The sequence below is a fragment of the Empidonax traillii genome, unplaced genomic scaffold, assembly GCF_003031625.1.
Source record: "Empidonax traillii isolate 1590-97213 ecotype Southwest subspecies unplaced genomic scaffold, ASM303162v1 scaffold49:size1601597, whole genome shotgun sequence".
NCBI classification, from domain to species: domain Eukaryota; kingdom Metazoa; phylum Chordata; class Aves; order Passeriformes; family Tyrannidae; genus Empidonax; species Empidonax traillii.
The window spans coordinates 1,109,439-1,122,842 of record NW_020955242.1 but is presented as its reverse complement, the minus strand read 5'-3'; the positions used below and the strand labels follow the sequence as shown (position 1 = coordinate 1,122,842).

General features: G+C 37.2%; 1 protein-coding gene across 6 annotated transcripts in view; it reads left to right on the top strand.

The window, feature by feature from the left end:
* The window catches only part of CHD9 (chromodomain helicase DNA binding protein 9), an 84,669-nt gene extending 72,434 nt beyond the window's left edge, over positions 1-12,235 (top strand). For 5 of the 6 annotated variants that reach the window (XM_027879005.1, XM_027879003.1, XM_027879004.1 and 2 more), the window contains 8 exons: positions 1,034-1,197; positions 2,178-2,450; positions 3,265-3,433; positions 4,338-4,477; positions 4,998-5,219; positions 6,008-6,136; positions 7,012-7,116; positions 8,769-12,235. In XM_027879005.1, the coding sequence (XP_027734806.1) occupies positions 1,034-1,197; positions 2,178-2,450; positions 3,265-3,433; positions 4,338-4,477; positions 4,998-5,219; positions 6,008-6,136; positions 7,012-7,116; positions 8,769-9,632 (2,066 nt within the window). In that variant the 3' untranslated portion in view covers positions 9,633-12,235. The remainder of the gene's footprint in view (positions 1-1,033; positions 1,198-2,177; positions 2,451-3,264; positions 3,434-4,337; positions 4,478-4,997; positions 5,220-6,007; positions 6,137-7,011; positions 7,117-8,768) is intronic. The other variant, XM_027879006.1, reaches the window with a different exon arrangement.
* The last annotated feature ends 1,169 nt before the right edge of the window (positions 12,236-13,404 follow it).

The following is a 13,404-nucleotide window of genomic DNA, read 5'->3' as shown; positions in this document are numbered from 1 at the left end:
CAAATATTTAGATGAGATAATGGATACTATAATATGTGCTGCAAGTCCAAATATTAGGCTTGCTTTTGCCAGCTGAGTCTGTTTAGTCAATTAATGTTGCCATCCTCAGACTGCAGAATCTCATCAATCAGTTGGCCTTTATTTTTGTGGCTATTTTTGCTACAAATTGGTGTTGAAGAGATTGGTAAATGCTGGAAAGTTCTCTTAACTTTATCTGCATTTTAATTTTAAGCTCAGATTTTGCTTAATTTGTTATAGAAATGATTATGGAGGCATACTTTTCACATTTGAAGCATCTTTTAAGGAAGTGCTGAATTCTATCAGATGACTCAGAAGACAGAACTATTGTTAAGGACGAATTTGACTTCTGTAGAGCTGTCCCTCTTACTCCTTGTGCTGATGTGATATTTACCTTTTCAGGCCACACTTTTATTTTGTTTCAGACTGTTTCCCCATGTCATAGTGAAACTCACATTGTTGTCTGATGGAGGCGAAAGTAAAAAAATAACAATGAGAGATTAAGATATAATAAAGTTAGAGGACACACTACACTGGAAAGATACTTTAAAAAATCCTTAGTGGTTAAAAATTGAACAATTAAAATGTGTGGGCACACATGTTCAAGCATCCATGAATGAAATGGGCTGTTCTTTTAAAGTACTATCCCAGTAGATTTGCCATGTTCTGGTGGTAGATACCTTTAATTTCAATTTAATTTCTCTACATTGGTGAGTGTTGGCTTATGAAATATGTTAAGTGAGGACTGTCTATTAGATTACTCTGAAGTATGTCCATTTTCAAATAGCTAAATGTTTGACATGTTAAGTGTTTGAAATATTAACAGGAATGTGTGTGGAATTTACATGCCTAGAAAAGGATCAGCCATCATCCTGAAAAAACGATTAATTCTTCAGTTGAACTTTGTGTTTGGACTTTCTCTGAACATTGTTCTGTGTGTTTTGTTCACCTGAACCTCTTACAATGAGCGTTTAACTTCTTTACAATGTGAAATGACTTTGGTGGTTTTATTTAGCAGAAGGAGCTCCACATATAAAAGCATATGATGAAGAGAGTGTGGCCTCTCTCAGTACCACACAAGATGAGACACAAGACAGTTTCCAGATGAACAATGGGACACCAAATTCCACTTATCTCCTACAAGGTGGATACATGTTGGCTGCATCCTACTGGCCAAAGGCAAGTTTATAGTAGAACTTGAAAACCAAATTAGTAGTGGAAGTTGGGCTGTGACATTAGTATTCAGTTAAATATGTTAAAACTGCGAAGTAGGATAAATAGATGTAGGAGTTGAATTTCAGAAACTTGCAGTTGCTGTTATGTTTGCTTCTGGAATGTGCATTTAAATCTAAATACTACTTTTCATAGTTTCTGAATTATGGAGGAGCATAACTTTCATATCACAGGTGCTTGGCACATTGTGAAAAATTATGTTCAAAGTGTAAAAAAATGCCTTTTATCAAATATAGAGGAGCGTCTTGAACTTGGAGAAAGTGTTTGCTTACAGAACTTGTAGTTTTAGTATTCATGTGTCTTATTGGACTGTGAACTGTGAAATTATCAGAAAACCCAGTACTTTCTGGAGTCTTTGTGTACTTAGCTCTGAGTTTACTGTGAGATCTGATACTTGAGATCTGTGTATTATGAAGGTGTGTGAAGTCTTAATCTGTGTTCAGTGTCTACAGAATGGGAATGAGGAATAATGTGGTTTCAAATGCTAAAAGGAGACATGAATAAAAAGCCTGTAAGTTTAGTTTTATAAATGCTGTTTGCTGTACATTGTGGTGCTGTTCCAGGGTTCAGGTCCTTCTACCAATGAATCAAAGCCAGAACTACAAATACTGCTTAACTGGTTACCATAACTTCCCTTTAAGAATCAGTAAGAGAATGTGTTTTAAGCATTTTCAGGCCCCAGACTTTGTATAGACAAGAGAGATTGCATATTTGTTTACAGGTAGGTAGTGAAATTAAGTACAGAAGTGGCTTTCACAAACTTACAGGGAATCAGTGCAAATCCAGGAACTTCAAACTCTTACTAAGTCCAAGGATAGAAGTGATGCCATTTCTCTCCTTTTTAGAACTAAATGATAATACATAAATGTAACTTGTGCACTGTTGGTAGGCATTGCTCTTAGAAAACTATTTTCTCTGGTTTTTAGGATCGAGTTATGATTAATCGACTTGACAGCATTTGTCAAACGGTGCTGAAAGGTAAATGGCCCTCAGCCAGAAGGAGCTATGACAGCAACACGGTGGCCTCTTTCTACACAACCAAACTCCTGGATAGTTCCGGTGCAGCTGCAGATTACAGTGAGCCCAGTGCTCCCACACCCCCTCTTGCAGGTGTTAAAGAAGAATATGATCAGTCACCACAGATGTCAAAGGTGAAGAAGCATGTACGAGAAAAGGAGTTTACAGTGAAAATCAATGACGTATGTTTATTTTTATTGCCCTAGGACCTGGTTGCGATTGCGGTGTGCGGCATGCTTTACCTGCAAGTGGCTGCCTGCTCTCACTCTCACTTCCTTCACACACTTGTTTGTGGGTATTTGGGTCTGCTGCTTCTGGGCATTGAGTGTTTGGGTTTTGGGTTTGGTTTTTGGGGGAGGGATTTTTTTTTGTGGTGTTTTGGTTTTGTTGTTTAGTTGGTTTTTTTTTATTATTTTTTTTTTATTATTATTATTTGCATAAGCCATTGGAAGAAGTCATTATTGTTCTGTCTGAATTGAATTTTTGCCATTCTGGTGCTTCTTCAGACAGGCTCATGCTGTTTCTAAGAAATCTGGTTAGTATAAAAAGGTATTTCTGTTCAGCTTTTTTTTAAACATTTCAGCATATCCTCTCCAGCAAGCACTTTATTATTTCATGGCCTTTTAAAGGATTATAGGAAAATTTCCTCATTTAAATGCAGGCTAGAAGCTTCAAACCCTTATCTGTAATTTGAGACATGTTTGTAGCACATAAAAATGTGTGAATGTTTCCTCTTGTAATTGGGTTTGGCATTTTTTCAGGACTGGATTCGGGAGGTAGACAGCTGATCAGTGTCTGGATTTTTCAGCTGAGATGAAATTTCTGTTCAAATTTGTGTTTTACATGGAGGAGCAAGACTTATTTTAAGGTCCAATGCAGTGTTTTCATTTTTCCTCAACTCTACTGGAGTAACAGTTTGTATGTGAGAATCCTGATTATGAAGTAGTCATTTCTGCTTGAGAAGAGGCTCTTCTAACCCTGGCATTTATTTAACAGGAAGGTGGTTTGAAATTGACTTTTCAGAAGCAGGGACTGTCTCAGAAAAGGCCATTTGAAAGCGATGAAGGTGCATTGGGTCAGCAGCAATATCTGGCTCGGCTGCGTGAACTCCAGAACGCTTCAGAAACCAGCCTTGTCAACTTCCCAAAATCACTTCCCAAATCAGGTACATAAAATATCAGGGGGCATAAGGGTTAGTATTAAATCTCATCTTGTGTGTTCTTCTGTTATCTCCCCATGTAGGCAATGGAGAGAGATGTTTGCAGTGTTACTGTTCTAAACTGCAGTCGGGAGAAATTCTGTCGGGTGTAGAGGCTCTCCAGTTTGGAGCACAGGAATATTCTCTCTGTGTCAGTTACTCTAATACTTGTTTATTAGAATGAAGCCACTATACATTACAAACACCTCCCAAAGAAGATTTTAATCATTATTAAGTGCATCAGTGTACCCTGACAGTAATCTGTTTAGCTCAGAACTTAATATGGCTGCTTTGTAAGTCAGTAGTTTCAGATTTATATCTGTGCCAATTTGCACTCTTCAGAATCTTTTCTGTGCCTCATCTAAAGGAACAGTAGAGGACAATAGTCTGGAATCAATTTTTGGCTTACAGCCAAAAACTTATAGCTTATTTTCATAAAGAAAATAACAGTAGGTGTACACTGACAGATAAAAATGAGCCTAAAGTAAGGAGTTAACATTTGGAAGAAAATACTTGAAATTATTAGAATTTTGCAACATACCATGAAGGTCTTGCTAAACATTTATTTAGGGATGTTTGTCTCTGTGTGTGTGATGTCAGCAGTTTTCATCAGCTCTCTCCTCTGTACAGATTCATTTCGAGGGGGTAGGGGAGGCAGTAATGAAATTTTCACAGTAGAATGGCTTTTCACAGCCTGATATTCATAGTGTTTTAAACAGTCATAAAGCAAAAGGCAATTTGTCTTAGATATTAAATGTAGAAATCATATGCACTTGCACTCTTTCAAGTAATTTTATTTCCTTTTTTTGTTCAGACATGTTTGGTTTTATAAACAAGTATCTGACACTGGTTTTATTGCATCATTTATTAGGTACTTCCAGTCACTTAACAGCCAGTGCCAATGGAGTCATAGTTGACAGTCAGCCTGTAGTCAAAAAGAGACGAGGAAGAAGGAAGAATGTGGAGGGAGTTGATGTTCTCTTTATGAATAGAAATAAACAGCCTAATCATGTAAGTAAACTTGATTTTTTTGTCCAAAAAAAAAAAGATAGAAATTCCTGTTAATGCCTTAAATGAGCATAACCAGCTGTTGAGGTTCAACAAAAACTTTATTACTCAAAACTTTTAGGTTTGGGGTTTTTTTCTGAAATTGTTCACTGATTGTTTATGACAACACAGATGAGAATTGAGGGAGTTTTATTTAATGTACATATATATACACAATATTGATAATTATTTGTAAAATATAAGTTTAATTCTAGTTTTGATGGACTTTAATTAACAATGTGTTATTAAAAATTCGATTTTTTGATCTGCCAAAATTTTTGACATCCTTTCCTGTAACACCTGTTATTGGGACCTGGTTACACAGTGACCTGAAGGGGTATGTGTGGCATAAACTGTCTGCCCAAGTCCTTGAGTCTGTACACAATGATCTGCAGGACTGTGCCCTTCATTGAGTCATACATGAAATAATTGTGATGGCTTGTTTTCTATGGAGAATTTAGTCAAATGTTTTTAATTCCTCCAGGTTAATCCAGGTATTAACTCCTGTCAGGTTGCTGCAGGAATAAACCCAGCACTCACTTACACACAGCCCCAAGGAATGCTTGATGCAGAGAGTCCAGTTCCTGTTATTAACCTGAAAGATGGAACAAGGCTTGCAGGTGATGATGCCCCCAAAAGAAAAGATTTAGAAAGGTGGCTTAAAGAACACCCTGGATATGTTGAAGATTCAGGAGCTTGTATTCCTGTAAGTATTCCTTCCAGCTCTGCTTTAGCTAAATAGTAGAATTTCTCAAGTTGGATTTGGATTTGTATTCTGTGTTACAGGGCTTTATTTCGTCTTTGTTCTGGTTTGTTTAGGAAAAGAAAAATGTCTGGGTTTTTTCCAATTTGAATCTGCAAGCTTTTCTTTTCCCTCACAAATGTAATTGCTCAGAAAAACAATACCAAACCAAGGCATTCAATCGTTGTCTAATTTCACCTAAGATTTAAAAAACTGTCTAGGATAAGAAAACTCGTATTACTGTGATACTGATGATGGGAGCTGAAAGTGCATATTTAGTGATGTGCAAGAGGATTAAAGACTTTACTGTGGAATGTATCTCAGACATACATTACATTGCTATGGTAGTGATGTTTGTGTGGGTATGATCATCTCATTTTGTTACCTCTGAATTTGAGATTTGCTAATGTTGAGCAGGATGTAGGAAAATCATGGGTATGACATCTGGAATGACAACCTTGCTTCTCCGTAAAGATATTATAATAGAGAACAGCAGCAACTTTCCAGACAATTAAAGCACTGTTAAAAACTGAAAAATCAGTAAAACAAAGCCCTGAGGCATCAGAGAGAAGATGCTGTTCCCTGAGCTGCTTATTAAATGATTGGGATTAGTAAATTACTGTTGTTATTAAAATATTTATGAAATGGAAGATGACTTGAAATAAATTCCTGACTCAAGAATGTATAGATATCTTATCATTTTTTAAAGTTATATCAGAAAGGTAATTGAGTTTTAAATTCCTTTATAACAGAGGATGCAGCTGCACGATGGGAGGCCCAAACAAAAAAGACACCGTTGTCGAAACCCTAATAAACTGGATGTTAATAGTTTGACTGGGGAAGAACGTGTTCAACTCATAAATAGAAGAAATGCAAGAAAGGTATTCGTGGCACTGTTCCCATTTTGATATTCCCCAAATGAAAAGTTACCCAAATGAAGAACTCCATATACTCTTGCTAAAACTGTACAAGTGTACAAATAAAAGGTTTTTGTTTTAAAGTTTTGGCACAGAGCAAGAAAGTCAATTGTAATCTTCCAGTAAATGTTTTTCAAATGTGCAAGTATATAAGACATGGATGGATGTCTTATAGATTATATATATATAATCTAAGACATGGATATGGTTTCTGTTCAGATAGATTGAGCACTCACTATGGTGCAACAGTTGTGCCACTGAGTCAGAGGCAGGGCCACAAAATATCTGCTGTTCTGATCAAAGTGGCAACATTGTCAGAAGTTGAAATTTTGTGTAATCTTCCCATTACTGTTTTTGACGCGATTAAAATTATATTGGTAGCACATCCTGCGTGTGGAAACTTGTCCACTGGATTTCCAGAATCCTGTGTACTGGATCATTTTCTTTTGCTTTTTTCAGTTCTCTCTGGTATTTGACTTCTGTGGCTCACCTGTGTGTGTATTGGCTGTCAGTCACATTTCTAGGTGAAACAGTGTAACAGGAGAGCAAAAGGAGAATTCTTGTGTAAAAACCCGACAGTGGAAGATGTGAGAGCAGGTGTTGAAGTTTTGGAGAGGTGATCAAAGTTTGGGAACAGCATTAATGCATTTGAATGGGCAGTCGGGAAGGCTAAAAGGCAATATTCAGGAAAAGCATGCAGAACATTACTGGTGTCCACTGAACAGATTTGAACAGATGTTTTATTTAAAAGGCAAAAATGAAACAGCATTGGGTATGAATGTTGCCTCTTTTCTTAGCAAATGTGAAGTATTTCCTGATTTTTATCTTCTGCTTCTCAGGTGGGGGGTGCATTTGCTCCCCCTTTGAAGGATTTGTGCAGGTTCTTGAAAGAAAATCCAGAGTATGGTGTGGCTCCTGAGTGGGGAGAAGTCGTGAAACAGTCTGTGAGTATTTACAGAACAAGATAACCATGCAATGAAATGTATCTGAAAAGCAGACAAGGCAAACAGGAAAAAAGGCATGTCCAAAGGTGTGCTTTTTGTTTCTGGTGTTACATTAAATAGGTAACGTGAGTCAATGTCAGCTTTTTGTCCTGCTGGCCTAGTTCAGTAAATGGTTTGCTGGCACAGCTGTGAGCAGGAGGTAGGGAAGGAACAGTGGCCGGCAACCCCAACTTAGAGATTTGGTTGAAGGTGCTAAAATGCTGTGACTTTTTCATGACTTAAATACAGCCTTCATGTTTTTTAGGAAAGATATTAGCCCAGGTGTTATTTAAGAATAAGAATACTTTCTTAAGAAAGTTAGTCAAGAAGAAAATAATTTTTAATATGATTTTTAAATATTTATTTTACTTTTTAATTAATTTGCTTTTAGTGTGAAATTACTACCCTCAATCTTGCCTTGAAGATGAGGACATATTTTGAACTTGTTTTGAACAAAGTTGTGTTGTAGAGTAAAAAATAGTTTCTGTGTAACCTGGTTACTCTTCCATTTCATGTCTGTAACAGAAGTGAAGATGATTTTGTCAATATTCTTTAGAAGTTTACTTCCTCACCTACTATAATTTGTCAGTTTATTTATATTACACCTTCAGCCTCTGGCAAAGATGTGACCAAGTTAAAGCTTTTTCTAATTCACTGTCAGCAGAACTTGCAACCTTTCTGTGAAGCTCTAAATGCCAGTCTCTCCAGTACCCTGGTGCAACATTCTGGTAGAAAAATAGATAACTAGGAACAGGATTAGACTGCAGCGAATAGAGGTATAAATAACAGTAGAACTACTTGGGCAGTTTAGTAGTTATCCACGGGACAGAAGAACAGAACTAGAGTGCTGAATTCCTCTAGTTGTAGTAGGCTAATATATATTAGAGATATTTGCTTTGGGGGAAAAGGTGATTGTAGTATGAAGCTGAGTAATACTTGATGTTACGATTGCTGTTCTAAATTTCCAGGACAATGCATTTCCTAGGGAATATTAGTGTCCATTGCAATGTTAGGTACAAGGACCTATAGAAGTGAAGTAGTAATGTGCAAATCCAAAATAGAAGTGCTCTAAAATTAATTTAAATTCAGCTTGAGTCTTTGCTGTTTATTCTTAAGTTTATGGATGTGATGAAATATAAGGACACTAAACAGACACTAGCAGTAATAAAAAGGGCTCAGAGATTGGTGTGTGTGCAACCACACATATTTAAATTGAGTAACCAATTAAACTGTCAAATGATTGCAATGTGATAATATTTCAAAGCAGTGCTGGTTTAGATCTTGGATTGAGCTTGCTCCTGTAATTAGCTATATTTGTCTTGAAGTCAAGTTTGCTTTGTCCCAGCAAACCACTAAGGATGAGTGGGTAAGGGTAACCAGAGAGTGTGAGAAGATCCCTGTGTGGACCTCACTGTGGAAATGGTTCCTTCAGGCATTTGAGATGTGGTAGCACAAAGCCATCACACATTCCAGGGAGTTGTCTGGGGAGAAGCTGCTGTGCTGATGTGCCAGAATCATCTTTGACAGCCACTATTCACTCGAGTCTTTCATTTGCTTTTACTTTGTCGCCTTTAAGCTCTCAAAGTACTAAAAGTACCCGCTGTCTCCTGCAGGGGTTTCTCCCGGAAGGAATGTTCGACCGCATCCTGACGGGGCCGGTGGTGCGGGAGGAGGTGAGCCGGAGAGGGAGGCGCCCCAAGAGCGAGATCGCCAAGGCAACCGCAGCTGCAGCCTCGGCCTCGGCCGCCAGCGTGTCCGTGAACCCGCTGCTGGCCAACGGACTGATCCCGGGCGTGGATCTGCCCGGGCTGCAGGCCCTACAGCAGAACCTGCAGAACCTGCAGTCGCTGCAAGTGACAGCGGGATTGATGGGAATGCCGGCTGGCCTTGCTGCTGGAGGAGAAGCCAAGAACATGGCTGCCATGTTCCCCATGCTCCTGTCAGGGATGGCTGGATTACCAAACCTGCTGGGCATGGGGGGACTTCTGACAAAGTCTACGGAATCCATTTCGGAGGAGAAAAAGGGAAACGATTCCAAGGAGGTGGATGTAAAGAAAGAAAGGACAGAGGATCAAAATACGGATACTGGTGGTGAAAACTCTGTTTCAAGTTCTCCTTCAACATCCTCTGCTGCTGCAGCTGCCAATCCTCTCTCTCTTAACCCTTTACTTTTGTCCAACATACTTTACCCAGGGATGCTTCTCACTCCAGGCCTTAATCTTCATATCCCAGCTTTGTCTCAGTCTAACATTTTTGATGTACAGAACAGTGAAAGCAATGACACAGGCTCAGCCAAGCCCACAGAAGAAAAGGAGGAAAATTCTAGGGTTAGAGATCAGGAAGACAAAGGGGGAACAGAGCCAAGCTCTCACAACGAAAACAGCACAGATGAGGGTTCAGAGAAAGCAGATGCTTCATCTGGATCTGATAGTACATCGTCTTCATCTGAGGATTCGGATTCTAGTGATGAAGACTGACCCCAGACTCTGCACTTAAATTATAAACTGATTTTGAATTTATTCTTTAATTATTTCATTGTAAATAACCCAGTGTTGAGTGCATCAATGATTTACTGACCGAACATTTCAGTATTTGTTTAGAAGTGCAAACTGCTTTCAGAGACGTTTTGCATGTAATATTTCTTGAAGTTCATAAGTTTCTGAACTTGTATGTACTATCAAATACACAATGGTGTAAAATTACAACAAAAGGCATTATAATTTTGTTGGGGGGTTAATTTTATGAAAATAATGCTCAAGTAAGAGCTGTATATTTAATATATTTGCAGTGAACACAGAATACTTTATGCATATTATTGATTTAATTTGAATATAGTTTTACAGCCTCCTTGACACTTATAATTTACAGATCAAAACTCAGCAATAATTTGGGCAGCTAATGAATGTCATGAAAGCTGTAGAATCTACATCACCATCCATTGCTTTAATTACATGAAAATGCTCTAGTGTTGTGATGCACTGCTGTTTCCAATTCAGGTACAAGTGTGTTTAAAAGAAGATAAATTTTTCCCAATCAGCCAATTAAACTGGCTACCTGTTACCTCAGCTGAGTTAGTTTAGGAAGTTTACATTGGTTTCTATTACTTGTTTTCAGGTTTTGTTTTGTTTTCTAAAGACATCCTGTATAGCATGTTAAAATCTGAGTTATTTGAGATATGACTGTTGGGGTTTTCTTTCCCCCTTACTACAGCAGTTCTCTTGGACAGCAGTAAGGGGCAATTAAAGCAAAAACTGTCTTATCTCATGCTACTTGGCACCATGTAGATCTATTTAGTTTACACCTTGCAAAGTTTTGGGCTCCCTCTGCAGAATTAAAAGTCCCAAAATGAGGAGTAGTTTCCCCAAGACTCAGAAGAGGCAAACTGTCGTAAAGTGCCACTGAAAAGACCTTTCAACACTGCATAATTCATGTAAAAATTGTTTGTTTGCTTTGTTTGTGTAGATTCCTATTTGTGTTTTATGTCATAAAACCTCCTGGAGTTCCCAGTTAATAATGGTAAATAAAGTACAGATAGTTTTGAACTCCTTTTGAGTTTAAACTTCTCTGCAGATTTAAATCTGACTAAATATTAAATATTATCCAAAATCATTATTTGGATCTCACTTCCTATATTATGCTGAGTTACCCACTAAAGAAAAAGCACTTTGAATAGCAAGGAAGACAAATTATTCCTAGCAACCCCAGTAACAGGGCATAAGTCCAAATCCTTAGAACCCTTTACTGTATAAAATCTGTCTAAGATTTGATGTGTGATATGATTCCTCCTTCTTCTTAAGCTGCTATTACTCTGACACGGTCGAGGCCCAGATTCACATTTACAGAACTTCTGAACTGACTGAGACTTCAGTTGACCTTGGTTACATCATTTGTGGTCCAAGAATAGGCAAGTGTTAAGAGAAAATAGATACAGGTACTAGTGAAAGTCATGGAAAAAGCTTTACAAAGGGATAAATTTAAAAAGTAAAAAAAAAAAAAAAAAACCAGAAACAAAAACTGTATATTTTGATATAGTTCTGTTGCTTGCTTGTACAGTAAAACAACTGTGTTGTTTTTTATCAAGAACTTTACCAATGAAATATAAGTTTCTATGTGCAAAATAACTAGCCCCATGATTAGAAGCAGTATTAGATGTAATTACACAAGTACCATTTGGATTGTGCTGGTTACGTATTTTCCCAGATAGTATTCTGATTTTTGGCCCTTCATGCAGTGTCTTAGCAATAGTGAAAATCAAAAACTGCCAAGAGAAGGGGGTAGCAATTCTTCAGCATTAAAAAAAAAAAAAAAAGTATTTCGTATTTAATATTTTGCCCTTTGTAATATAGCACTTTTATTTAACTAGGATGCATCTATGAAATAGCCAAAGTTTTACAAGCAGTTATTAACTTCATTTGCTGATGGAGTATGTCAACAATGCCATCACTTCCCACCCTTCCCCCACAAAACAAGTCCTAAATCTTGTGGCTAAAACCTAATTTATATCAGATTTATGAAATAAAGTATTTTCCTATTATGGTCAAGTGAGTTTGGTTACCATTCTAGTGATTCTTTCTATGTAATAAGGCAATTACAGTTTCAAGTAATGAAGGCTGGTGTAGACTTGAACATTATATATTTGGTTTATTTTTCATCAGTTTGAACCAGAAGGGGAAAAAATGTCCCACTATCAGATAAACTATATGCAAATGTGGTTGTATAAAGTTAAGGGTTATAAGGAAACCTCAGTAGAATTACACTAATACTGAAGTTAAAATTAAAAGGATATCCAAGGTGATGATAAAGTGTGTGTTGGTAGTTACTAAAAAAAAAAAAAAAAACTTAGCTGTTATTGCCTTGTATTTCTATCCCTTGTTTCAGGCTTCATGATCCAAGTCTTAGTCCAGGTTTTTTTTGGACATTTGCAATATTTGCCAGTTGTGTTCTGTGTAGTCTGAATTTGCTTTCTGTAGTTGAACGAGCGTCTTAAAAAGTCATTTGTAATTTATTGAATTACTTTCTATGATGTTCTATAGAGCAAATGGAAGTTTAATTATTTTTTATTAAACATATTCTTTGACTACCCGTGATGTCGGCCTCAATATGTGAAAGTAATGCTGTGTAAGGATTAAACATGCATCTTCCAGCAGTAAGTTAAGTTTCAAATGCTAAGCTTTAAAACTGAAATTATTTTTAAGATCTTTAAAAAAAACCACAAGCAAGCCAAGGATGTAACACACGCTGCCCCTTGCCCAAGAAAGACCGTGTTCTACTGTTGTATAATTTCCTCTAATTCTGTTGTCTTAGAAACAAAAGAAGCTGTTGTTCCCAGCACTTGAGTACTGATGGTTCAGAAGGAATATACGGTCTAGGTTCTGGCCCAAAAGTTGCCTGAATTTTGAATAATGATGCATCTAATGTTGCAGGGCAAGCACCTGAGCAGTGAAGTACCTTTTGAACCTTTCTTTTTCGAACTTTGCATACTTTCCACACGCTTATTAAATCTTTTAATTATGTACACAGTACTTAAAATTGCTGTTTTTCATGTTTCACACAGGGAACAGACTATTCTGAACCCCAGTTGTCTCCTGGTTGTCCGGTGCCACCTTTTTTTAAGCTGCCGTTGCCTTTGAATGATTCATTGATGTCCTCCTCATTTATTTCAGTCTGAATTTGTCTTCATATTGTGATCATCCTTTCTGAGCTTCTGCTTCCTCAGATCTGTACACAGGTGATAAAAATGCACGTGAGCCCTGTTCTTAAGTTCTCCCGTTTCTTTTTTCCTTTGAAATCCTGCAGAATCCTGCAGAAGTAGTACTTTTTAAATTTATTTTTAGAGTCTATAAATTGAAATACAAGTAGGATCTGTTTTTCAATGAAACTATTTCCCAGGAACAGTTGATCCAGGCACTGCACTGGTGGTTAATTTCTTTCGCTCCTTTGAATTTTTTTGAAATAGTATCTGGATATGATGATTAGATGAGACTGTTTAACAAGGTTTCCCAGCCAAATGCCTGTCCTATTTGTCATATTTTGTCTCTGAGATAATTATTATTTCCATGTTATTTAGTAATATATTTTTCATTAACTACTCTGTATGACAGTGCTGATAGGCCATCAGAATGAAGGTTTAGTTCTTCCTGCCTGCATTTAAGCTGTAGCGAGATGAGGTGTGTCTGGTGTACAGGGTTAATATAAAGGGATCTGCAGTGTAGTGTTACATGAAATTATTTGTGGTGTGCAAGTTCCTAT